We start from the raw sequence: 27570 nt of genomic DNA, 5'->3' as shown, positions 1-27570 counted from the left end.
AAGATCACAGTAGGGGATGGACCACCAGCGTCGGGACTGGGGCTCAGGAGCGGTGGACCACCGTGGTCGGAACAGGGACTCGGGAGCGGTGGACCACCGGAGTCGGAACAGGAGACAGGAGACGGAAGCCCTCCAGGGCCAAAACTCGAAACAGGAAACGGAAGCCCTCCAGGGCCAAAACTCGAAACAGGAAACGGAAGCCCTCCAGGGCCAAAACTGGAACCCAGAACTGAGGACCCTTCAGTGTCAGGCTCAGTCACTATGGTTAAGGGTCCTTCTGGGTCAGAACGGGTAGCCAACTCTGCGGGATCAGGGCTGGAACCCGGAGCCAGATATTCTCTAGTGACAGAGCTGGTCACTAGAGCTGAGGGTCCATCTGGGTCAGGACTGGAGCCCAGAACAGAAGACCCCCCATAGTCCAAACAGGCTTTCCCCAAAGTCTCAGTCTGCGTTTCTTTGGTCCCAACAGATATCAAGTCCTTCGCCATGACAGATATTCCATCAGGAGTAACACAGGCAGGCCCCAGAACAGGTGGTGTAGTCTGGGGCGTGTTCTTGGGAGGAAAAGGGACGCCGCCTGGAGCCCGCCTTCTGGCCGAAACGGGAGGAGCGACGTCGTCGGGAGCCCGCCTCCGGGCGGAACCGGAAGTGGCGACGTGGTCGGGAGCCCGCCTCCGGGCGGAACCGGAAGTGGTGACGTCGTCGGGAGCCCGCCTCCGGGCGGAACCGGAAGTGGTGACGTCGTCGGGAGCCCGCCTCCGGGCGGAACCGGAAGTGAGTGGTGCGGTACGAACGGCCCAGGCAGGGAGCACCGGAGCCACCGGAGAATGGAAATTGTCCATCTCTTCGAACACGGGTTCATAGTCAATTCTCATCCACGGCTCTTCGACCAGAATTTCCTTCATACGGGCCTGTAGCTTCTGTGTCGTGTTCCAAAGGGCCCCTAGCTTTTGCAGCAGTGAGACGCGGTGGGAACACAACCGCCGAACCTCTGTCTTTTCCAGAGGAGGAGAGGACATGTGGTCTATGCAGTCCACAGCCTGTTGGAGCTGGGCTTTCTCTTCAGAAATTCCTTCCCATAAAAATATTACCTCCACTGGATCCTCCATAGCTGCTCAGTCTGCTGCGTCCAGTTATGGCCAGTTCGTAATGTCAGGGTTAATATAAGGTGGAGGACACAAATGCAGCTGAGCCGGAAGTATCAGGCAATTCTCAGTGTTTTAATACAGGCAAGGTTCGGTACACAGTTCAGTCTGCGAGGCAGAGGTATCCAAAAGGGCACAGGCAAAAACCAGTGGTCAAAGTCCAAAGCAGTAATCAGTACACAGGAGTACAGTCCACGAGGCAAAGGTATCACAAAGGGGCGAAGGCAACGAACAGTAGTCAGATCCAAAATAGTTCATTCACAAGGGACTCCAAAACTCACTCAGAAACTCCAAAACTCACTCGGAAAACTCACTGGGGAAATCACAAGAGCGGAAGGCTACTTGGACGGCTGTGTCGCAGGATAACTCACAAAACGAACTGGCAACAAGGGGCAGGAAACACACAGGCTTTATACACAGGAGGGCGGGAAGACAATTGGACACAGGTGAAGCACATTAGGGCAGAGCAGGTAATCACAGGAGGGGGAAGGGAGCACACATGAGGAAGGGGAAGTAAACAGAACTGAAACACAAGGGGAAGATCGGGTTTCAAAATAAAACAGGAAGTGACTAGTAAAACTTAGAACTAATACAAACAGAAAATGGACTACAAAATAAAAGACCTGGCTGAAACCATGACAGCATGGGGGTTAGGGTGTATGGAGGCTGTTCAAAGGTGGTGAATGAAGCAGCGTGGGGGGGTAGGGTGTATAGGCGGTGTTCAAAGGGGATGAATGAAGCAGCATGGGGGTTAGGGTGTATGGAGGCTGTTCAAAGGGGATGAATGAAGCAGTGTAGGGGTTAAGGGTGTATAAAGGTTGTTCAAAGGGGATGAATGAAGCAGTGTAGGGGTTAAGGGTGTATAAAGGCTGTTCGAAGGTGGTGAATGAAGCAGAGTCTGGGGTTAGGGTGAGTAGGGGCTGTTCAAAGGGGATGAATGAAGCAGCATAGGGGTTTAGGGTAGATGGGGGCTGTTCGAAGGTGGTGAATGAAGCAGCGTCTAGGGTTAGGGTGGATGGGGGCTGTTCAAAGGTGGTGAATGAAGCAGCGTGGGTGTCTAGGGTGGGATTAGGCTGGGGTGTATGATGTCCGTTAAAGGTAGGGTCTGGGTTCGTGATGTCAACTGAGAAAAGAGAACAAGTCTGTCGAAGCTCCTCAGTGGAGGATCCCATGGTCATCACAGGTCGGAATATATCCGCAATGCGACCCAAGATCTCAGGTACATCTGTGTAAATCTTGATCCACTCTTGTAAGGTGTACATCAGGCCTTGACACATCTGCTCTGATGAGAGGATCCCTAACTTGTGCAGTTCGCACAGCAGCAATCCCACCTGTCTCCTTGTGGCGGGCCTACAGTCAAGCGTCATATCGACAGCCTGTCTGATAAAGATGTGGTGAAGATGGGGGCTGTTTTTCTCTGTCACAGAGCTCTGGGCTTTAGTGAAGTCGTTACTTCTAATAAAGTCCTGGATTATGCTGTAACAGCAGAGTCTCATCTCTTCTCTCTCATCAACTTTAACTGTGGGATTCCCATACAGAGAAGCAGTATAGGGATGTTGTTCTGAAGCTGGCCTTTTCAGGGTGGTGATTTTAGATGTAGCTTCTGAGGTCTTGTTCGCGGTCTTGTTCACCTTTTGGAACTTCACAGAACATGAGCTCCCCATGGGCAGCCAGTTCCTGCTTCGCAGGTCTGCTGTGTTTCTCAGCAATGTTGAAACCCTAGAAGATATTTTCCCCTCCTTCACAAATTTGTCCATCCTGCTGAAGAATGAATCCATGAGCTTCTTCTGTGTGGCAATCTCCAGTTCTTTGCCTGCAATGCTGAACAGCATACACAGGCACTCGAGGGACTCCTCGTCTCTGTTATCCAGAAATCTTCTGATACAGGTATGGATTCCAGTGTTGCTGAAGACCTTTGATCTGAAAAGCTCCCCGAGGAACATGATGTTGTTGAGTGAGTGACTGGAGGCTCCCTTTGAAGCCTCTTGTCCCTTTGCAGCCTCCAGGCTTTTCTGTCTCTCTTCAAAAAGATTTGATTGTCCGTGAATCTTGTCAAATTCAGCCATGCACTGTTGCACAATCACATTTTGGAAAGTCACAGAACATGAGCTCTTGACTTTCAGCAGACAGCGGCACATGTTGGCGTACAGCGCTGACAGGCTTGGTGTCAGTGTGGCTTTTTCAATGATCAAATCAGCCACTGTCTTCAAGCTGTCTTCACTGTCAAGACGCAGGTTCCTTACCTCAGACATCAAATTCTGATGGGTTTCAGGCGTCAGTCTGTCCAGGATGGACTGAACGCAGCGGATGCCCTCCTCTGGTGTCATCCTTTCCTCAGGGTGCGCTACAACTCTGAACGCCCTTGGTTTGACTATCTTCTCTGTTCTCTTCTGGGTGGATGAATCTTCTGTCTTGTTTTTAAATGTGGAGTTAACAAAAACTCTAGAGGCAAATGTTTTCAGTAAGAAATTGTTCCTCGGTAAAGTGAAGCAATCCAAGTTATCCAAATTGCTACCGGAAATCAAACTCTTGTTAGTTTAATTGCCGTTGCTAGGCAACCAAACTCTTAAGATTAAGAAACCTTTATTAGTCCCACAATGGGGAAATTGCATTAAAAAGAAATTGCACTCTTGTTAGTTTGATTGCCGTTGCGTTTGCTGCAAGCATCACAGAGAAATGAATGCTCAAGTAGTAGGCCTGTAGTCAGCCATACTAAAGCTAAGTAGTATTCAAGCCTCAGGTGAACAACCTTTGAAGGGGTGAGGTGGTTCCGCTGGATGGATTCACTTGAAATTCGACACACGTGTAAAAAACCAAGGGCTTATGACTGGGTGCGAGTGACGTTTGCTAAAAGTATCACAGAGAAATGAATGGTTATGTGTTAGGCCTGTAGTCAGGCTTGATTAGAGACCTACTACATAAAAATTAATGTCTCTGTGATGCTTTTAGCAAACGTCACCAAATTCACACCCTGTCATCAGTCCATCTTGCACTAAGTGTGTGTCGAATTTCAAGTGAATCCGTTCAGGGGAACTAACTGAACCTCCTCAAATGGTGTTCACCTCAGGCTTGACTACAGGCCTAACACATAAGCGTCTCATAAGAAACTTGAAAACCCATGTATCATATGATGTTGAAATGCAATGTTTGTATCGCACAATGTCTCTTAGTAGGCTATTACGTAAGTAAGAGTTCAGACCAATCAATAAAGTGGATCCATTCTCCGCCACTGAAATTTGTGTATCTTATTAACAGTAGACAATTTATGGTCTGCTCACACTGGTCATACTTCAGCATCACTTAACTGTAAGGCATCTGTTCAAGGATGAAGTAAAAATGTAACACAATGACATGAAGTTCAAGTGCATGGTTTAAAACATATGGAATGATGAATTCCAATGATCTTGTTTATGTTTGAAGACTATAGCTTATGTATCAGTCATTTTGACTCTTAATTTTAAATTGAAAAGAAATTAATACATTAATGAAAAGAAAAGTGGATAATTGCTTGAGCCCTTTGTGGTGCAGAAAACCATATATATATATACAAACAGATTGTGAGAGCCTTTAGTGGTAGTATAAGTGTATTGTAGTAAAAACCACATGTAAGCTAACAATATAGCTTTGTTGCTCTTAAAGGTAGGGTAGGAGATTTCATTCTGATGCACTTTTTGTTAAATGAATGTAACTTCTCTTTACAATCCGATAGCAACAAATTAGTTAGATAATTTCGCATTAAAATGAAGAACATGAATCATCTGTGGAAGCTATAAAATGCTAAAAACATCAGCCAATCCTCCGGGTGGACCCTGCACGGAGTATTGGCTGGTTGTTACTCTCTTCCACCTGAGGCTTGATTAGAGGCCTACTACATCAAAATTAATTTCTCCGTGATGCTTTCAGCAAACGTCACCAAATTCGCACTCATCAGCCCAAAGTGTCTTACGTGTGTGTTGAATTTCAGCCGAGCAGAGTGATAGGTGAAGTTAAGCGCATCACTCCAACTGACTCTCTGTATGCTGTCGCCACCTGCTGACCAACACGTGCCAATCTACCACACTCCAGCTGGACGAAGATTCAGAGCTCTACTGAAGAATGAAGATGACACACATAAACTAGCTGTTTCTATTGTAATTCTGTTTTCAATTCTCATATTGTTGAATGTGTTACTATCTTGTCTGAAGTTAAATCACCTGATCTAGGTCATGGAACGTAACAGACCATGGCATCCGTTCCAGCAACAAGGTTTCTGTGGTTTAAGAGGAACGTTGTGTGTCTTTACTCTAATTGCATAATCATTACAGTTGCACCCTGGGTGTGGTTTGAATGTCAACAACACACACAGACAAGTGTGACCCAACCATCGCTCTTCTTGGGATACTTGTGCATCTAAACCTCCTTTCAATGATAAATTTGAGGCTTAAAATACATTTGTAAGTTTTGTTTTTTGCTACATCTTTGTCTTAACATATGCCTGAACTATTTCTACTTTTTTTTGTTTTCACCAACGCACGTTATGAAGATGTGATGTTCAGCCTGTTTTATGGGAACTTGGCTGCTGATGAACTGTGTGTCGTTTTGTTAACACTTTCATTATTCTCTTTAGTATGCTTTTTATTATCATACACATGTGTACATATTCTTTGTTTGCTCTTGTTTTATTGATTAAGAATAATCAAATGGGGGGAATTGTGGTGGGAAAATACTGAATCATATTATTTGTCTTGCCTTATTTGAGTTAATCTGACTGGAAATGTGTACAGATAGATAAGAACTGCACCTGGAAGACACTCATAGAAGGTTATTGCTTGCAATCACAATGTCTCATATTATGCCTGGTGGAAGTTAAAGGAGTTGAAAGACACTTTTAAAATATAAAAGATGTAACCGCCTCCGAGAGCTGTGTTCTCTCTATGCAGTTGCTTGTCATACAATATCACTTTTCAGTGGTCATTTCAGAGCATTTCAGAATCTTTATTTTTGTTGCCACGGCAAAATGAACACTCATTGGGTTCATCCAGACATTATGATGTCACCGATGTTCCTGTGGACTCATCCTGATGGGTTTTGAGGCTTCTCTGTCTGCAGAGCTGTGGTCATATCATTTTCTGTTAGTAAAGATGTTTGTATCATCAGTCATGTTAGTTCTTTATTGTTAATAACTGATTAATTTTTTTAGAGTTCTTTTCAATTTTAAAACCTTTATTTTGGAACACACCGGAAACACCGGAAGTCGTAATATTTTGGTCGGATCTCATTGGTTGAAGGAGTCAGGACTTCCTGAAATATGAACGTTCGAAGATGCCTTCATTTTTGCCTGCTGTGGTTGAACAACTTTTCCGAGATATTCAGACGACATACCAGGAAACGGCTCAAAGTAAGGCAAGAGTAGCAAAGGAAGAAAAAGTGGCAGAAACTTCGTGGTTAGTTAAATTATAGAATTAGCTGTATAATTACTAGCTAACACAATGCCAGTATTTGAGAAACTTTCTGAACAAACAAGACGTTGATTTGTAGTTTTCCAGGAAAGACAGGTTAACGTTACATATTCACTGTATTTGCGGCGTTGCCCATTACAGTAAGCACAATTTTACACGATGTTGCCCTAAATAGTGTTACACTAATGCAGTTTATAGTATGGCCGCTGGGAGGCGCTGCTGCAGCAGTTTTTACGCAGTGGTTCCCTGGACCTGTACAGTAGACAAGTACAGGTTTACACAGCTGAAAAGATGGGAAGTGTTCACAGCTCAGGTGGTGCAAGTAATTTTTGGTATATTCTTTTAATGCAAAACATTATAAACAGGAACAAAGCAATTGATTTACATATAACTTTGCATGCTGGATCAGTAGGATATTCAGATGAACTGATTGTTCTGTTATTAGTTGCTGTGAAACAGCTGGTATTTTTTTAACCATGATTTTTTTAGCAGGTTTTCAATGATTATGCAAAATGAACAGTTGTCCTCAATTTGTTAATAACTGTGTGATATGAATCTTTTCTTTTGCAGTACACAATGACCTGCTAATTGCGTAAGTATTCATTTTGTTACAATACACACATCAAATATGCTACTTCCTACCTAGAATATTAAAAAAGTATACAGTTAAACTGGTCATCCATTCCTATCTGAGTTTTGCTGTGAGTAAAAAGGTCTGCACATGGCTGAGTCTGAGTGGGTGTGAAGTGCAGAAACCACACTGAGGACAAAGAGAGAAGCATTTTTACAGTTGGATTTGCCTAGGTGACGTAACACTGAAACACGGTGTCATGGGGCAGCTGTGTGTCTTTACTCAGACAGTTCCTGGCATAGTGGTTTGATTTACTGGGAGTGAAAGGGTGGACACTGTCTCTGTCAACACAGCCACATCCTGTTAGTCAGGAATATGCTGGTTTAGGGGTTCATCACACACAAACCTTTTTTGGTATTTATTCTCTCATTTTAGATTTTTTTTTTTTACAAAATGTATATAATTTCTTGTCTGCTTTATTGTCTAAAGGCAAAAACCTATTGCTGGTGTGATCATTACATCGAACATAAACATGTGTATTTTATATTATACGCTTTTTTTATGTGTTTTTTATGTTCCAATACTTGATAGAGCCCTACACACATTTGCTCAGCAAGGCTGACCAGACATACTGCACCACAGTCACACAGATACGAGACATCGACATGTTGTTTTTTGTTGTTTTGTTAATCACATGCTCCAGTAGCATATTAATAAAATGGTGCCTAAAATATTTGTCAGATTAGTGCTCTCTTAAATTAACTAAATATTACAACTGCATGCAGAAACCACATTCAGTCTTGTACTATGTAAACTTGAATACAAATGCATAAAACATACAGCAGATCTATGTCATTTTCCTTAATCAATGCTCTTTTTCCATGTGATTTACAGGCTGAAGTTTGTCTTTGGGTCATGTGCCTTGCAGGCTTTGGATCTGGTTGACCAGCGATCAGTCACCTGTCTGTCATCTCCCAGTGGACGCAAAGCCTTCCAGGTCTGTCATATCCCCATCAACACAGGACCTTATATGACATTTAAAACAAGTTACAGTGAAGAAATGTTATGGTTGGAGATTATTGTTAGAAGTATTTACATTCTTCTAAATAAAATTATTTAATGTGAATATTATCTTTGTTGAAAGTGATTTATCTTTTTTTTTGCCAAAATCTCCCATCAGTTTTTTTTTACTGTGAGCCAAAGCAGTTAGCATTTTTTCCTGCATCCCTTTCATCCTATAGCACATCCAGTTGGTCCCAGCATGGATCACAGAATAACATGTGCTACTGTGGTGCTAAGCAAATGCTAACCTGGAGTGTAGTATATTTTCATGGTACATGTTAAAGTGCTATTAATGTCTATTATATCCACAGATTTTCAAAGGCATTTCAGAAATAAAAATTTGTAGCCACTGCTGTTAAATTATTTTAGAGCATTTTAGCGCCGTACTGCTTGACCTGACCTGAGTCATGCTGTCCTCAAAGTTAAAACGTAACCTCCCTTAGCAGGACATAGTGTTATGTGCGGTGGGAGAAACGAGGCAGTCCTCTGAGGTTGTGGTCATTGTGCCCGAAATTTCCTGTAAACTCCGTCAGGCCCTTGTAAAAATACTTTTATGAAAGGAACCGTTAAATACAATGCAGCTAAATAAAGACAAGGATTTTGTCCTGTTGGGAGTCTAACCATAATTGTTTCACATCAGTCCCCTGCCTGACGTTCATTGTACAAAGGTATGCTTCAGAAATGGCTAATGACGCTCAATAATATATATTATTATAATACAATTTTTTATTTATTTATTATATTATTATAAAAGAAACAATATTTGTCCAATGATGCTATATATCACTGTTTACCTTGCAGTCAGAGAACCGAGAACTGAGGCAGTTTTATTGAATCCTGATACTGTGCGACTGAGACACAACCTGAAGGCCACTCTGCTCTCACAGGTTTCCTACATGTCAATAGTCACACATTGGTCTTCTTCTTCAGCAGAAGAGTTTATTTTGTCACATGAGCAGCTGCCCTCCTGCAGTCCTGACAGGTTTGTTTTATGTTTGAAAAGTTAGTGATGCATAAAGTGGGACAAATATTTAGGTTATCCTGCTCTCTGACCCATCCAATATGAACTGAATGATGAGAGCTTCAGTGGGCAGCTCTTAAACCAGACTCTTTGCATATATATTTCTGAAACCAGAACATGGCTGCCCTAAAAAATAGTTTCAGTTCTGGCTGAATGTAATCACAGATCTCTAACTTATTAGAAATTAAAGCTGCAGGAAGAAGTGAAGTGGAATTAAGATGCTGCTTTGAGGATAAAATCCCACAACTTCCATGATATTTCAGGCTGAACCTGAGGCTGTACGTCACAGAGTAGAACATCTTTGGCAGGCCTGTGAGTTAGAAGCACAAAGTCAAGACTCTGAAATAGAGTAAAGGGAATGACGACATCCTAAGAGCTCCTCTTTGAAAATAAAGCCTCCCTGCAATTAGTCATCCACTTGTCTAGAGTGTGTAGAAATTTGGTGTAAAGCGGGAAAGGGGATCAGAAGCGGACAAGAGCGCAGATGTCTTTTAGAAGATCATAAAAAGTCATCTTAAATAAACTAATGTGTGTGCTGCATGGGCTCTGTGTCAGAGATGCTGAGATAAAGGTTGATGAATTAACAAATTGTGTCATTTCCTGTTAATGTATAGTTTCCATTGAACACAATGTCTCATGCTGCTGTGGTTTTTTAGTCTCCTCTGTCCTCAAAAGGAATGAATAACTCATGAGAACTTGGCATTTCACTGCTGGGATTTTTCACCTTGTCTCATTTATAATGTTTGATGACCTTTTCATAGGGAATGTTCCAATGTGCATAGTGAGTGAGTGTATGCTCTGCTTTAACTGAACATCATCAGCTTTCTTAATGACATATTATCTAAAGTTTCCACAAATACTGTATATTCTGTGGGAAAGGATAGACATGGGATGTTGATGTGGGCATACAAGGCAATTTGGTAATTGTAGTTTCCAGCTTATGGGTCTGAAAGTCTTCATGAGGTGGTGAAATGGACAATTGCAGTGATCATAATGAGTTATTGATTTCATAGTGTCATTCACTGTCCAACCCATTCTTCTGATTGGAATGTAAAACAATGTCTATGTGGCTTTAAGACGAAGGATTTTAGCACTTAAGGTCCACACATATAAGATTCTGTTAGGACTTCAAGGACTCATTTGTCATTCCTAATGTAATCAGTGGTGAATGGGGATGCAGATATAAAGTATGTTGCAGTACAGTCAGGGGCTGTGTGTCTTTAGTAGGCCTGTCAGAGGACAGAGGAGCGTGTCCATTCCTGGTCCTCCGGCTTGTGATGGCTTCCTGAGAAGTATTCCCATGAGAGCCAGCATTTCAAACACTCCGAGCCAGGACTTTGCTGACTCTTTAACTCTCACTCTTCCATCTGCAGTGAGTAAATGACAGATTTTGATTGATGGAGTTTGTTAAAGAAGGCTGGATCCCTGCCAGGCAGTGAAAGCTTACAGTTTGTTGTGTCTTTTGATGATACTAGCTGGCAGATTTCCAGTGTGAGCTGCAGCAGAGCCACATTGATGCCAGCAGAACACCAAAAGAGCCCAAGTGTGAGTTGGTTTTCAATAAACTTGGCTCTTTAGAATGGACCCTTGGCTCGATCTGCACTTTTACTGCTTCCATCCTCTTCGTGGTGTGCATGGAGTTTTATTGTTTTTCCCGTGTAATCATCTGTTTGGTGTGTTTTTTATAATGAAGTGTCACATTGAACAAATGAGGAGTTTTTCCTGTTGTAGGTCACAGGGAAAGGTAATTTACTGAAGCTGTGCAGAAAAATGGAGCCTGATCTGCCATTTGGGGATTCATTCGTTATTGTGAAGTGTCAACCTAATCCACCAGCTTAATGTCTTCATGTGTCATGTGCATGAGGATGACACTTCACCGTCAGGTGGGGCCATTAAACAGCCCACACAGGTTGTTTAAAAATGCATTACTTCAGCCTCATCGGTTTGAAATGATGAGGAAGGTAGAGGCAACTTCTCCTCCAAGCTGAACGTCAGCCTGTCACGTTCAGTTCAGCATGTTCTCTTTTGACTTGGCAAGCTGATATCACAGAATCATAATCCGCTGAAACAGGGACTGACTCCGAGGGCTGACATATCTCACAGCTGCGACTACATCAAGCCTGCTGGTACAATGTGTGAACAGTTTGATTCACACATGAAGCAGCTGTATGGCTTGTCTTCAGATTACATCATATGAGTCCAGGACAAAATGTTTTTATGCTCATCGAGTTCAACCAATTAATAAAGTAAAATATTTTTGCTTTGCTGTCCATCAAAGACTTACAGATTGTACAGAGGTGTAGTCACCTAAATTTGTAGCATGTTCTTGAAAACAAGTTCTCTTTGTCGCTCTGATTCTGGAGCTTGGTGCGTCAGGCCTGAATGCCTCGGGGGGGACATTTGGGGTGCAGTGAAGAGCTTGTTTCCCTTCATGTCTTTCTACACTTTACTTTCTCCACTGCTGCACCTCACACAACTGCCAATACAAACAATAGCACTCTGTGATCAGACTTCCTCCCTGATGTGTGAGGCTCGTTTTCCAGATAAGTTCAGAACACAGGAACTCTGCTCCACACGGTTTCAGACAAAATGATTAGCCCCCTTTAAAAAATGCCATTCTTTTTTTTTTTAAGGATTTCCCACATCCTGGCTTGGGAAACTGACATTATTTTAGCTTGTACACAAAAAAACTAAATAATTTCCCAAAACTTAAAAAATAACAAGGCTGTAATTACAGTCATGCTTATAGTCAGTATGTTTTTTTGTCTCCCGGCATGGACACTGGTCTTTAGTGCACTGCTTTGATTTTAGTACGTAACGTTCCCTTTGCTTTCCTGAGGGTAGTTCTTCACTATAAGGGATGTATGCTTCAGGTCGTTGTCATGTTGGAAGACATCAACCACAACAAACAAGACCCAGTCTTAGTTTTCTCTGCTCAGCTCTAGTTTGGGTTCATTTGACTGTGTAAGTATGTGTAATCTTTTTCCAGGTTGACCCCAGCGTACTTCACTCTAGTCAGGAGGTGTCCTTTTTGCAGTGACGTTTTTCTTGGTCTCCATCCATTCCTGTCTAGTGACTGAATTCTCTGACAGTTGACTAATCAGTCTCTAGTGTCTTGGCAGTGCTTCCAGGCTTTTTCTTTTAAAAAATATCTCTCAGTAGTTTTCACATCCTACCTCTACCTCTAAACAAAGGACAGTTCTTAAGGGGGTAATAATACTGAACCTGGCAGTTTTTGAATCTGTTACTCTGTGCAGTAACTCAGACTTCCTCAAGGTAAATACTGTAGTAAAAATGTGGTATTGAAATTCTTTGTCTTTATTAAACAGAAATATTTAAAAACTATGACATTTTTCTTAAACTGTTTGTAGCTAAATGTGCTCTGCGTGGATTTGTTGCAGGTGTTGGGAGGCTCAGGCTGTGTGTACACTTGCTTCTTGTCCTGTCACTACTGCCCGTGCCCGGCCTTCACCTACACCGTGTTACGTAGAAACGACGGCCTGCTGGTGAGTCTCATACAGTTTAACTGTGAATGTGTTTGACTGCATATTATGTTAAATTTGATTTAAAAAAAAAAATTCATTCAAAAGAAAAGTTAATGTGACAGAAAATAGAACATTATTTCTCATTAAATATTTAAACAATAAAATAAATAACATTTAATAAAAATAAATATTTTAAATATATTTTATGACTTCTGTTTTAGCTAGTTTGTAGAGGAATATTGAAATAAAACACTGATTTTTTTGTGTACCCAGAAAACATGCAGTGGAATTAGCTGTATTTTTTTTCAAGCCCTTTTTTTTTATCAGCTTTTTATCTAAACGGAAATCCTGCACCTGCCAGAGTAGTCTGAGAGGTTAAACCCAGGGCAGTGGAAATCTCAAATAAAAACTATAACTGTATTTTGAAATTAAAGTCCGCCATTGATAGCATAAAAAATAAATAATCCCAGAAAAACAAAGTGTCGTCCTGGGGCTGAACTGCAACTCAGGAACTCACACTGACTGTAGACAATAGCACACTGACACACAGACATGACATCTCACAGCCATTGTGTCTTGTCAGTCAGGCGTATGTCCTGCTGCAAAACTCTGACCGGTCAAGAAACACAAAGCACATGTTGAAATGTGTGTAACACGTGTGTTGTGGTCAGCTGATGGTCAGTCTGGTCACTGACAGGCGTCTCCCGGCAGTCGCTCTGACTGGCTGAGTTTTGGCTCTAAATATCTGCAAGCAAACCAGCTAGGCTCTTCCTCCTCCTCCTCCTCCTCCTCCTCTATCAGGGACACTTTCCCTGGAGGATGCTGCTATAATCAGTGTGAGAAACAGGACTGTAACAGACCATGGAGATTCCCCATGAGCGCTTCAGCACCATCAATATCATTCCCCATGAAACACACATAAGATAGAAAGAGAGAAACATTCACTCACATCAGCCTCAGACACAGGGAAGAGTGTGCAGGCTGCAGTCCTCTCCACTGATGCAGGTCTCTGACGAGCCTCTTAGTGGACAGATAAAGAGCTCTGAATAAAACAGAAGACAGTCTTGCTAATTAACAGGCAACAGGAGACACCAGGAGGCAACCTACTAAAAAGCATGGCCCCCTTCAGATTGAGCCATTGGCTTGTTGGCGTGGACCTCATCAGTGATGCTTGCTGCAGGCTGAGGGTGAAAACAACTCAGGGATTAACATGTTAATATAGATGATAATGAGACACATGGACATAAATTAAGAACAGAGGGCCTACTTGTCATTCAGCAAATATTAGGCTACTGGACCTTATTATTCTTATCATTATTCATCCCACAATCAGTTGAATGATACACACTCAAAACCCTGTTCATTATTTAAGCCTCTCATTTCTATAAATGTTTATAATTTCATTAAAATATCGGACATTGTTCTGACATTTGCATTGTGAGTAATGCTCTGAGGGTGAAGATTACTCAGCGGCCCCTCCCCATCAGGTGTTTACATGAGATCTTTGATTGAAGCGTCATTAAAGCTTCATATCCGTGTCATTCATCATGTCGATGTCCCTGTTCATGTAATGAATCTGCAACTTTTTCTTCCTTCCAGTGCAAACACATCCTGGCTGTGTACCTGAGTCAAGCCATGGCTGTGACGCAGCAGGAGAGTGTGTCTGATCAGCAGATGTCTGCGCTCCTCAGCAGCACAGCAGCACCATGACAGCAGGTGGACAAGCACACCTGGCACACACAGGGACTCACACAGGGACACACACAGGGACTCACACAGGGACTCACACAGGGACTCAGGGACACAAAGCCTCGTGGACAAGAGCTGAGTGTTTAAATGGAATGTTACAGTCCAAGCACATGGACACTAAACTGCACTTTGGTGATTTTTTGATTTTATTTTTGGAGATAACCGATAAAAGTTGCTTTATTTATTTGCTTTCTTGGGAGAATTCTTAAGCTGTTTCAAAGGAAGACACATCTGTTGATCCAGTGCTGCTGCATTATTGTTTGTTATTGTTTTTTTACTGAAGCTGCATCATTAAAGGGTGAGCTGCTTACTGGTGTTACCCCAGAAATGCTTAAAATATTAACAAATATTTAAGTGGTAACCTCTGCAGGTCAGCAAGGACAGTTCCAAAAACAGCACTTGATGTTGGCTCCAAATATGAATCAATCCCTGTAGATTCATACAACAGAGATAAACATGTTTATAGTCTGGCACAAAAACAGTTTCTGTCTCTAAAGATGTTTTCCATCTTTATTTAAAACTGTGTTGTTGTTTTTTTGTTTTTTTTTTACAATAAAGCTTCCATGTTACGATTTATTTTTTCTTTCTGTGGTCAAATATTGTGAACAGCGACTGAAGTTTAACAATATAAACATAGCCTTTATTAACAAAATAATTCACCATACATACGGATTGCATCATGTTAAATAGCAGTATCAGTTTGCAGTTGTAGTTTTGTTGAATGAACAAAAGAATGGCCTCTGGAATAGTCGAACAACATTTTCCTGATTAGTAACGACACTATACCGCACTGACAGATAGGTACTTCGGAATGAAAGGCAGGAATGTTGAACTACATCAACACGTTATTGTCCGTCTTACCTTTTAAAATTGAAAAAGAAGGCGATAGTTTGACATCAATCAACAGCTTGAAGAAAGCCGGACACATACAGTACTTGTGTTTTTTACACAACAAAGACAATAATACAACATTACAGTGCAGTTACAGTATAGATGTCTCCAATGGAATGTACTAGAAATGTTGGCACACTCCTGCATTTTAGCCCTTGTAGTTAGTCAGAGGTGGTACACAGGACACAACGACAAAATGAGGGGAGATGGTGAAGCCGTGTAGGCAAACGTTCAACTTAAGAACACTTAACACCAACACAACATGGTTTCACACCACAACTGAAGCACACCAAACAGGAAATAGTCCAAAATGTCAGTGCAATGATTTCATTTGTGTAGTGATGGCTCTCCAAAAACACCTTCACATAATGTATGACTGTCCAAACAGTCCAACACGTCTGAATAAATTCACAGAGAGTGTTTTTTACGATTCCGTCTTCACTTATGGAGGCGTAACACACAGTGTTAACCACCACACTGCTGCAACACTTTGATTCTGTTGGCATCACCTTGGCTCAAACTATGATGCTGCAAAGAGTTGTGTTATTGTGTGTGTGTTTTCTGCTTCTCTCGGTTTCGGGGCTCGACAGGACATTGTCGTCCATCTTTGCTGGCACAGAGGTTACTTAAAACAAAATTGCACCGAACATATTTTCAAAATGTAGTGTTCAGTGACTTGTGGAGGAGCGACTGCACTAATGGAGCCTCAGGACCCCAGCTGAGACTGTGGAGAGGAGGGGGAGTCAGCTGGAGGTGAGTGACATTTTATACACACCCTGAAGAATCAAAGCAGTGGGGCTTTATGTAAGATACTAGAATGAATGTGTACCCAACGCTTGGATGAGGAATAATGTAGCTTGCATTGATTTGAATTGAGTTGAGATTTGCTAACAGGTCCACTTTACAGCATGAAACCACTTGTTTGAGTGTAAAGCGACTGAATGTGCTGTGAGGAGATGCCATGTTTCTGTGAGGGTACAATCAGTTTCCCATTTCCTGAGCTTTTGTCGTAAGAAAAATTGAAATGATGCGGAGCAGTACTGCAGGTGTGTGTGTATCTGAAATACAGTTTAATTCTGGGACTAAATCCAATCATCTTCTAGGAGCCACATGATGCGTCCCTCTGGATTGTAGCCACAGGGGTTACAAGTTAATTTTGTGACCCCTGTGGTTTTAAGAGCTGATTCAGAGGAAAGAAAAAACATTTCTGTTTATTTTTGTATGTCAGCTCCTTGAATTTAGGCCTTCCAGCATGAAGGGAAGTCATTCCTTAACCCTCTGCGCACACACACACACATACACACACCTGCGAACACAGATTGCTGGGAACATTTTTTTTCGTTAACCATTTTTAACTTTGGATGTTAATATGAAAAACACTTAAGTTCCACTTCATAGGCTTCTTCTCATAATTCATGTAAAAAACAAACATGCTGTGATGGAAATGAGATGGATTTCAGTTCACAAAGCCAAAAATAACCACTGTTGTACCTTTTGAGGTCCATGAGCACAGATCCGGCCACACAAAGTTTTTTATCTTTACATTCTCAAAGACTATAATAAATAAATTATAAACACTGGCACTGAATGTTGACTATACAAAATAGCAGGGCAGAGAAAGAGGAGTGTTTGTACTTGTGACTGGGTGGATTCATTGATAAATAGCAGGTGTAAGTTTGGATCCTGTTCACAGTCCTACAAATCCAGTTTTTTTTTTTTTAATCAAAAATCCTTCACAATACAAAAGTTGTATAAGACTCGCTGTTCAACATTTCACTGCTTGACCCCTGATACTTAAATTCATAAATAAATGTCCACATTCAAGGCGCGTTTGACATCGTCTTCACACATCATACTCCTGTTAATGTAAACATTATAGACCTCAGTGAAAAGAAAATTCAAGACTGCAACACTGACACAGAGGATGCTCTGTCTATAGCAGAGGGTCGATGGTCATGTGGATCTGGTCTCTGTTGCGTCTGCTGCCATTGGAGCTGAGGTACAGCTCCTCTTTGCGGCACAGGACGTGCTGGGCCAGGATCTTGCGAAAGGTGTTTCTGAAGTCCTGGATGCGGTAAGCGTAAATGATGGGGTTGACTGCAGAGTTGGCATGGGACAGGATGATGGCCACATACATGACAACCCCGGGCTTCTCCAGCTCGCTGTAAAACAGCGTGAGGCAGTTGAGGATGTGGACGGGCAGCCAGCAGATGGCGAACAGTCCCACGATGATGGAGAGGGACTTGGCGGCCCGGATCTCCTTCTGCAGCAGCCCGTGGTGATGGCTGTCCCCGTTGCCCACACACTTGAGCTCGATCTGCCTCAGCTGCTTCCTGGCCACGGTGAAGATCTTCAGGTAGATGCCCAGCATGATGAGCAGCGGCAGCAGCACGCAGACAAAGAAATTAAAGTAGACCATGTAATGCATGTCCACCACGCTCTCAAAGTAACACCTTAGCTTGCAGCTCTGTAGTAAGCCTCCTCGGCCCCTCAGCTCCTCCATGAGCCCAGTGTTCGTGCCGTTCTCCACACCAGAGCTGTCGTTCCCACAGCTCGACTTCTTCAGGTTCCATCCAAAGAAAGGGATGAGGCCGATAACGAAGGAGAGGATCCACAGAATAGCAATGATTTCTCTGGCAGTCTTTCCTGTCATCAACTCCTTGTACCTAGAAAGAAACACAGCAGGTGTTACTGCACATCTAAATGGTGTTTCCACTGTGAAAAGTCACACTCCTGTCCCTCTTGTTAGTGTGGTGCTGCTTCACGAAAATGACCAGAGGAGGATCTGAGTGAAAATTCACACAACGTATTGTAAAGTCAATATGCAGTGGAAAAGCAGGCGTAGAGATGTTACCTCAGCCTGTGTGGCATACATTATTCTTATACAAGACACTTTTGCACACTGGACTAAAAATGAGACAGAAAAAAGAGACACAAACACAAGGCTCTCACCTCCACACAGCTTTCCACTAAATGAGAAACCACCTGCCCCCCTGCAGTGTTTTATGTGGTTTGGTTCAGCCTGTTAGATGAAGTCTAGTCAAGTAAAAGTCTACATGAGAAAAATGTCTGTAGGTACAGAGCTAGCACAACTAGCAGCTGTGAAGAGGAGTCATTTGTGGTTCTGTTCTGAGCTGCTGATCTGGGAAGTTTGTGAAGAAGCAGGTGCAGAGAACTTCATGCTTCTGGGTCACAGACTGTTCTGCTGTGCTGGCTTTCTCCTAACCTTACATATATAAATTAACTGTAAATGCACGTGCAAGATGCAGAAACTCTGTAAATACAACATTTTTTTTCTAATTAAAGCATGCAAAACAAAAAACAACCAAAGAAATCCACCAAAATTGTACACCCTAATCTGCTCGTTCATCATGTCAGCGCCTCCTCCCATCCTGACGTGCAGTAACTGTGACCAAAGAAGCTCAGAGGAGCAAAAATAAACAGCAGAAGGGAGTCACACCCCATCTAATTTCACCTTTCTAGAGACTCATAATCCAGCTGCACAACCAGCACAGCTCCTTACCTCTATACAGCAAATACAACGCTAAAACAACATGCGTCTCACTGTAGATGTGCAGATACTGCGAGTTTCACAGAAACTCCACACAGATCACTGTTTTCTTTTATCTGACCTACTGTTGTAGAGCCTGACAAACTGCACTCTGAGTCAGCAGGCTTTTAGCATAAAGACTGAAACATGAAAGTATTAACATGATCACAGAGGGATTCTGGGCTGAGTCACTGCACCATCGATCTGACTGTCCCCATCATGTGAAGAGCGCTTCAAGCTAAATTCACTGTTTCCTTAAAAGTGATTCAGGCGAGCGGCCGCATGGTAGTGACTCATGTACACACATACACACCCACACTGAAGGCAGGCTGAGCTGAAGGTGTCACAAATAATCTGCCCTCCACTGCTGCACAGTACATCACAACTTCAACTGAAGGTCATTTATAAGACAATGGAATAATCACTGCTGAATGATTCATGTGCTTTTTAAATATATTAATCTGTCTGACACATTTTTGCTGAATCTAATTCAGCAGTTGCCTCATTCACATGGCAGCATGTAGAAAGACAGCCTTCCCGTCTACACTTCCATTATTAGTGACACTATTAAGAACAAGTTTACATCATAGAGCACAGCTCCCTCTAATATGATCCTAAAATTGAATTTCTTCACAATCAGTACATGAACTGTTGTATTGACTGAGCATGCAGATTTTAAAATCCCTCAGAAGTTCCTCTTTGTAGTTTCACTCTGCCTCACGAACGGTCACAAAGTGTCATGTTTGCGTTGTAAGGCAGAAGGAGGATTGGAACCTCACCTGCTTCGGCGCCCTCAGACCTCACAGACGCTACTTCTTCTTTCTACAGAACAGCTGACCATCAGTCTGAGCTGCTCTGCATCACCCCCGTCAGCCTCGCACATAAAAACACTGATGTTTTTAGAAGGTTGCTAAAAATGGACGTGCTTCGTTCCTACTGCATTAACTCTGGCAGAGCTGCGTTTTTGATAATAAGAAAATGTTTTCATGTTTTGTCTCACTCTGACCTGTATCTGAATCACATGAGCTGGAGGATAACATTCAGGTTTACTTCACAAAAGGGCGTAACGAATACGTTTTAAACTGGTTACAAGTCAATTCTATTTTATTTATACATCACATTTTACAATCAGAATCAAAGCGCTTACTGATGTAGTCTGTGTGTGATTTGATGATAACAATGCTTGTTAAAAAAACGCTTGGTTCTAGTCTCACGAACAGGAAGTCAGTGCCACCAGGGCCTGCAGCAGGTGGAGAGAATTTGCAAGTAAAATCGTGAGCTCGGTGTGTCTTCCAACATGGCTTCAGGAGACTGAAACCACCTCCACCTTTAAAACCAGGCGTAAAACCTGTCTGTTGTAGAGAAGTTAGGTGTCGATACAGTCACTTGTTGATATGGCTTCAGCCACAGGTGTCATAGGGCCAATAATTCTTCTTAACTTTTAGCATAGCTATGCTGCTATAGGCCTTTCAGCTTGCTTGACAACATCAATAACCGTCATATTTGTTCTCTGTAATGTATGATGTGTGTGCATGTTGTTATTATTTCTTCATCATCCTTCATCCTCTCTGTCCTGTCTTCTTCTCCTCCTCTACCTGGCTGACTGTCAGCAGGAAGGTTCTCCCTTATAAGCCGGGTGCTGCTCAAGGTTTCTTCCTGTTAAAAGGGAGTTTTTCCCTGATACTGTTGCTGTTAAGGGGGTTCGAGCTCTGGGTGTCTGTGAAGTGCTTTGAGATAATTCTGATTCTGTAAAGTGCGCTGTATGAATGAAACTGAATTGAAGTGAAATTGAATTATCTTGAGTCAGCCTTCAGAGCAGAAGCAGTTTGGTGTTCTGATAATCTGACAGTCCCAGTTGTCAGTTGTACTTCAGTGGTGTGCGAATAGAGCCCCTATCCTGCCGCTCCCCCACAGGGAGGCGAGCATGCTGCCCCTGAGGGCCATGAATAATACAGCACCCTGCCCAAAGAGGGAGCAGAGGAAGCTTCAGAGCGCACAATGACCTGCGTTCCTGCTCTCAGTCTGCCCCGTCCCTCTGTTCATCAAAGCAGGCTGCTCAGGGACCATTTCCCAGAGAAGCCATCTCCTGTACATCACTTCCCACTCTCTCTCTCTCTCTCTCGCTCTCCCTCTCTGTGGAGGGAGAAAACGAGCGGCCAGCTGAATGGATTAGCTCTGGCATGACGACAGCACGCTGGCATCTATCTTTGTTGTGCGTTCTTCCCATGCTCCATTCTCCATACATCCCCTCTCTCCTCTCTGTCACTGTGCTTCCACCTCAGGGCCACTGACCTGTGTGCCAGGCTGGCCACACACACACAGAAAAACAAACACAACTTCCCCCAAAATGTCCGTCTGTGTCCACACAATCTAACAGGTGGCAAATGTGGAGTGTTTTTTACTTCAGCAGCCCTGTCTGTATGCAAACAGGGCAGTGCAGCATTTGCATTATAAAGTGTTTGAAAAAGGTTGTACACTGGAAGCGAGTTAAACACAGACTAGCACGCTCTGATTGAAATGTAATAACAAGGAATGGGAGTGGATGTAATCGCTCCTGTGTTAACAGGAAAAACGATCCTGCAGCCACACAACAACGCTGACATAGTGAGCATCATACATATTAACTATGTGAAGCTACAAATTAATATCTGCTGCTAGATCCACTCAAAACATTCATAATGAGTGTTAAAGGAGCAGCTCAACAATTTGGACATTTGGATTCCATTCATGAGATTTTACATTTATAGCTGTGAGTTAAACTGGGGGCTACAAAGCTGAATATCATGTTTATGTTTTGGTTTTCTGACGCATATTTTTACAAATATACAGATATGTGTGTTACTCAGTGAGCTTGAAACACGCTGACTGGAGTTGGGATATATATTTATATATTTAATATAACACTCATTCAAGTGACGCATCATGATTGAGGAGCATTATAAGCGAGCAACGCTTCACTCTTCATCCTCATCCTCACCCTCAGACTCTGAACCCCATCAGTCCGACCGCACTGTCCTATCCCTTATATGTCCCATATGTTGTCAAGGCGGCCGCCCTAAGCATTGATGCTGATCGATGTTGATGTTGATGCTTCTCATCATTTTCCATCTGAGGGAGCCATAAATATGAATGAGCTGTGTGCAGTGTGTGCTCCCTCAGCCCTGATTCACCTTTTTTAATGATTATTTGTAAAACACCCAAAGCAGAACTACACCCACTCTACACCCTCCACACCTCTACATGGGCTGAACAAAGCCAGCAAACCATCCGTTTGAATCATGAAGCTGAAATGTGTTGAATCAGCAGCCCGGACCACCGTGTGGCCGTCCTGCTGCTGAGGGCGGGGCTGATTCTTTTAGCGCTCTGTGATGGGGTCAAGTTAATAAGAGGGCTCCTACAGGAGGACAGAGGGACAAAACAGCCAGAGGGGCTTATTTTATGAGAAAAGAGGGAAGCCGGGGCTGAGGTGCATGCTGAGTGGGTGCTGTGCAGCTCTGTTATCTCACAGGCCTTCAGACATCTGCTGCTGGCCGCACACTTCCACTCAAACCATCTGCAGAAACACTTTTATCTGAGAGGCGACCGTGGCTGCAAAGTCCTGCCGGCCGACCAAACACACACACACACACACACACACACAGTGGACTTGTAACCTGAGCCAAACACACACACACTGATTGTATTATCACATGTAGGGTGGGAACTTCACAGTGAATGACATGTCATGTTTCACAGAGGATGTTTTAAAGACAGCTTTCTGCCTGAGGATGAGGTGTGTTTAGGTTAAAAATAGACGCGCAAATGGAGATTACACAAGCCATTTAGTTGGCCACAGACAACTTAAATCCCTGACTTGTGTCAAACTGTCCTTTCTTGCCAGCGTTTGAGTGTAATGGAAATGACAGCACATCTCACCCAAACAAGAACAGACCCCAAAACCACATCCAACGGCCACAGCGCTCACTGCACTGAGAGCTGCCTTAAAAAAACAACACCCCCCCTCACACACGCACACACCCACACCCATACAACAACACCAGCTGACAATCCCCTTCTCATAATAAAGCCTGCATTCTTCAATTCATGGAAATATCAAGCAGCAGCAGAGCCGTCCCTGCTGGCAGCTCATCTGCCTGCTTCCACACACACACACAGAGTGGAGCTCTGTGGCCTTTGCCATCAGGTTCATTGGAAGTGACACACTGTGGCAGGTATTGATCCAGCAGCTTCGCCTTCTTCCTCACAACCATACATAAGCTGCAGGTCAGTGAACATAATGGCAAGGATAGAAAACAGCCACTTCAAGGCGCGCTCGCTCTGCCCCTAACAGCAGATTAAATCGTGTTAGGAGAGGGTTTATCTGATTACCATTCAAAGAATAGACATTAGCCAGTCTATTTGTATATGTGGCAATAAGCTGCACAGGAAACGCATTCATAAGATCACAGAGCTGATCTTTACTTCTTCTATTCTGGAGATGTTATGACAACACCTGATGAAGACAGGAAGTCAGTGTGTTTCTCTGCTTTACAGTACACAGAGGATCAGTGAAGTTCATTTAATTTAATATAAGAGAAATAAATGTGATGAAGTCTCCTCTGACATTTCACTCCTCACCTTCATCTTCACACCTACATCACTGATTCTGACAGATGTAGGAGATTCCAGCAACTTTTTTTACTGTCACACTTACCTCAGAGGAATTTTGACGGCCAGATATCTGTCAATGGCAATAGCAAGCAGACTAAAGATGGAGCTCTGAGTGAGTACCAGGACAAAACAGGCGAGGAAGAGGCATCCATAAAAATCTAGCTCTATGCCGATGCTGATGGTGATGGCGAAGGGGATGGCGAGGCAACCGACCAGAATATCCGCCACGGCCAGAGACACCAGAAAATAGTTGGTGGCGTTCTTCAGAGTGGTGTTGATCGCGACAGCCCAGCACACCAGGATGTTGCCGGATATGGAGAGAACAGCAATTACTACTTCTATCACGATGTAGAACGTAGTCATCTCAGCAAAGTGTGAGGCTGTTCATAAAGAAGACCACTGCAGCGTTTAGTCCCACAGGAGTAAAGAAGTCTTTCTGCTATAATCCAGGAATATTCCACAAGTGTGAGCTGCAGAGTCTGCCATCTGTGGGGAACACACACTTTTTTTTAATTTTTCATTTGATGTATAAAGTACAAACAAAACGTCACTCTAAAATTTTCCACTCACCTTAATTAACCTGTACATCGTTTCTGGATGTTTTCACATCAACAGCGGCCGATCAGTGGAGCGCTGGAGCGACATCTGTAGATCTGTAACGCAGGCAGAGTGGCACACGGCTTCATCCCCAACAGCACTTTTGAAGTGGAGGGAGAAAGGCAAGTAAAAAAGAAAGAGGGGGAACTCATTTTCAGAGAGAAGCCACGCCCCACACACACACACACACACTCACACACACACTCATGCTGTTAGTACAGCGGTAAGTGTGGAATCCCATGAGCGTCACTGGTCCTCCGTGCGTAATTACGCGCCAATTAGATTGCTTTCGACGCGGACCCACGTGCTTTCGCTTTCACGCAAATGTACTTGGTGTTGTGTGTACATAACGCGCGCGCACGTGCGCCATGGAGACGCATCTGGTTTCAATCTGGTCACAATCAGGGTCCCAGGGGAGATGAAGCCAAAAACATGCTTTCCTCACGTCTTCACTCTGTTTACTGAACACAGCTTACCTTTGGCTTCAGACTGACGATGAGATGAAGATGAAGACACAAGCACAAAAAAAGGTGTTAACAGAAAGTAGAGATAAGCTTTAAGAAGATGAACGATGGTAATGAGTCATTGGCTGTTTGATCAAATCATCAGAAAAAACCATTACCAAATCAAAGCAGTCTGTCTGACACATTTGATTGCATTGATCCACAGTTCATCATGTTGTGTTTTTATTTGTGGGAATCTGCCACCACAGAAATGACTCCAAGTAGAAACGATGTGCAGAGCAGACATCCACTTTTCCTACTTTGTGTTCCCATGTAGTCAAACATTTTACAGCCTCTCAGCTTTAATGGGCAGAGTGAAAAAGCACTTTGAACTCAACAGAAACACGTTTAAACACAATGAGAGGCCGCAGCATTCACAGAACAAGAGAGAGAGGGAGAGCACTTCAGCTGGAAAGAAGAAACATGACTGAATGAATCTTGACAATCCTTTATTAAGCAATAACCATCTGTAAATAGAAAACCGCACACATGTTGTCACTTTGCCCGCTTGTAAATAAATAAATAAACATTTGTTTCCTCCAAAACACGTTTATCTGCAAATCCAGGCCCCTTTAAAACCGTACCGCAGACAAAGTGAGCCCTCAACTCCTACATGTAAAACCTGTTCTCACTCAGCATGCGAAGTACAGGTACACATATTTTACAAAGCAGCCTCAGAGGTTCAGATGGAAAATGCACAGGAAGGAGGGCACAGTACGATGGTTTGATTCAGTCAGCCTGTGAACAACACAAACACAGAGATCAAATCTGTCCTCATAAAAAATATTCTACAAAACTATTCAGCAACTCCGGAAGTGTTAAATCCTTTTAGTGTCACATCACAGATGGCAGCTGATCTGTTTCACATACAATGAAAATAGAAAGACTTCAGTTCAACTCGAATCTGTCAGTGGAAAATACTCTCTGCTCTGCAAACTCAAAGAGAACTCCAGCTAGTTTACAATAAGCACTCAGAATGAGAGGCGATGTCATGTTCAGACTGGTCCACTCATGACCGGTTCAGGTCACACTTCAGGTTTCATTTGAATCATGCATAGATAGTTGAGTTTTGGCAGAAGGTTTGGCACATTTTCAGGAGGCCAGGTTCCTATTGATTCACAGACCGAAGTGATGGCAGCACAGAGAGCGATGAGGTTTTCATTTAGTCTCATCTGTGCTAATAACAGGTACAGCTGCTGTGTCTGTGAACCAGATGCTCAGTCACACCTGTAAAGATTAGATTGTAAAACTCCTGATTTCAGTTTTTTTTGTAAAGGCAGCTTTTCGCCTGGTGTCAGTGTTCGACCAGTCTGAGATGAGAATGTATTGCTGACAGGTGGGACAGAAAAGTGCCACGGAGCCTCTGATCTTCATCAGCCTCCAGCTCCTCCTCTTCACCTCAGGTCTCAAAGTATTTGTAGATCTGGGAGACGTACTGCATGACGCTCTGCCAGTCCGGCCGGTCGGTCCTCATCAACTCCTGGATGTCCTGTGTGGAACAGAGAGCAGTGGAAGAACCCTCAGGTTATTTGTACATTTTAGAGCTTTTACCTCTCCCCCCTTTGGGGGAGAGGTAAAAGCTCTGTCCATTCCCCCAGCACCAGAGCGACAGGAAAGCAGGGTTATCCACACCTCCCTTCAGCTCCATCTGGGTGATTTCTAGCAGCTAGAATACCTGGCAGACTGCTGAGGAGAGGCGCCCATGCAAATCCTAATCAGGGACATCCTGTCAGTCAGGTTTCTCACATGTAGGGTAAAAGCTGACAGTGAGGCGCCTGAGAATAGACAGTGTAAGTACTGAGTATATTTTAGGGAATATGCTTATGATATTGAGATAAAACTCTTCAGTCAGCTGCAGTCAGCTGTTCAGAGACTCCATTGAGTCACACAGAGAACAAGGCTTTCACATGACCACACATCTGCTTCTAATAGTTTAGATATACTGATGCTTCACTTCCATAATGTGCAGCCTCTAAACAGGAAGGCAATTCTGTCCTGTGTGAAGCATTTATTTAAAAAGTAGATTTAAAAAAACAGTCTGTCAGTGGAGACCACTGATTCCTTTGTTTACAGTGTTGTTAAGTCACTGATATGGGAACAAGATTCTCTGTACGATCTTCAAACCACAGGCACGTAATGGAGATTTAATGACACTAGAACATGTGAACTTTGGTCTGAGCGTAACATCACTGCTTCATCGCTCCGATCCAGCTGCCAGACTGAGAGCAAATGAGCTGCTGCAGTGATGTGTTAGACAAGATATTTTTGTTGGATTCGGATTAACTGTGATCTGTTTGATCGTGAAGGCGTCATTGTGCAGTTGTGCAGCAGCGACATCATGCACACATGTGAGTACTTTGAGTTTGAAGAAGGTCGAACTTTATCCCCGCTGGGAAAAAAGTTTAGTGTCCACACTCTTGACCGGCTCTAATGTGTGTATATAGCATATAAAGAGGAAACAAACATGGTGAACTGTGACCATTCAATGACATTCATAGTGAAAATATTTGGTTTATTCTAATTCTAGTCATTGTTGTGTACCAATATTTGCATTAAACAAAACAAGTTTCCTAATATGAGCACGGGGATTAAGGAAAAGGTCAGTCCAAGTGTCCACATGAATGTTTCCTGAATGTTTAGAAGGAGATGAGCCATAGCAGGAAAAAAAGATGTCACACACTTCCCTGCAGGGAGCACGATTTAGTCAAAACATCTTAGTCAAGATTTGATGACGACAGCTTCTTGTGCTGCCAGGTCACCGTCACTGGATCGGATCCAACCAAACCCACTCAGTCCGGGGAACACAGCAGCTAGGACTCTGGACGTCATTTCATTATTTTAGGAAACTAATGTGTGCCTTTTCTAAACTTGATGAGTTCCTTTTTAGACATCCAAATATTATTAAATG

At 43.0% G+C, this 27570-nt stretch overlaps 3 protein-coding genes across 3 annotated transcripts in view; 1 reads left to right on the top strand and 2 right to left on the bottom strand.

Moving 5' to 3' along the window:
• The first annotated feature begins 6425 nt into the window (after positions 1-6425).
• On the top strand, positions 6426-14913 carry zswim7 (zinc finger, SWIM-type containing 7). Its single transcript, XM_028421736.1, has 5 exons — positions 6426-6522; positions 7154-7175; positions 8049-8151; positions 12639-12743; positions 14322-14913. The coding sequence occupies exons 1-5, from the start codon at positions 6447-6449 to the stop codon at positions 14430-14432; spliced, it is 417 nt and encodes a 138-aa protein (XP_028277537.1). The 5' UTR covers positions 6426-6446; the 3' UTR covers positions 14433-14913.
• Positions 14914-15179: 266 nt separating this feature from the next.
• Positions 15180-24273, bottom strand: adora2b (adenosine A2b receptor). The gene is made up of 3 exons (XM_028420881.1): positions 24133-24273; positions 23606-24048; positions 15180-18028 (listed from the first exon to the last, which is right to left on the bottom strand). Exons 2-3 carry the CDS (start codon positions 23923-23925, stop codon positions 17296-17298), a joined length of 1053 nt encoding a protein of 350 aa, XP_028276682.1. The 5' UTR covers positions 23926-24048; positions 24133-24273; the 3' UTR covers positions 15180-17295.
• An 897-nt stretch (positions 24274-25170) lies between these two features.
• Positions 25171-27570, bottom strand: part of specc1 (sperm antigen with calponin homology and coiled-coil domains 1) — a 49948-nt gene continuing 47548 nt past the window's right edge. Inside the window, exon 15 of the mRNA XM_028420879.1 lies at positions 25171-26151. Coding sequence (XP_028276680.1) covers positions 26062-26151 — 90 coding nt within the window. The 3' untranslated portion in view covers positions 25171-26061. The remainder of the gene's footprint in view (positions 26152-27570) is intronic.

This window comes from Parambassis ranga, chromosome 14, assembly GCF_900634625.1.
Source record: "Parambassis ranga chromosome 14, fParRan2.1, whole genome shotgun sequence".
NCBI classification, from domain to species: Eukaryota; Metazoa; Chordata; class Actinopteri; family Ambassidae; genus Parambassis; species Parambassis ranga.
This window is presented reverse-complemented; position numbering and strand designations above follow the sequence as displayed.

Coding starts and splice junctions, on each gene's coding strand:
- adora2b (XM_028420881.1), bottom strand. CDS start 23,925: ATGACTACGTTCTACATCGTGATAGAAGTAGTAATTGCTGTTCTCTCC. Junction 18,029..23,605: donor GCCGTCAAAATTCCTCTGAG/GTAAGTGTGACA, acceptor GTTTCTTTCTAG/GTACAAGGAGTTGATGACAG.
- zswim7 (XM_028421736.1), top strand. CDS start 6,447: ATGCCTTCATTTTTGCCTGCTGTGGTTGAACAACTTTTCCGAGATATT. Junction 6,523..7,153: donor ATACCAGGAAACGGCTCAAA/GTAAGGCAAGAG, acceptor TTTCTTTTGCAG/TACACAATGACCTGCTAATT. Junction 7,176..8,048: donor CACAATGACCTGCTAATTGC/GTAAGTATTCAT, acceptor TGTGATTTACAG/GCTGAAGTTTGTCTTTGGGT.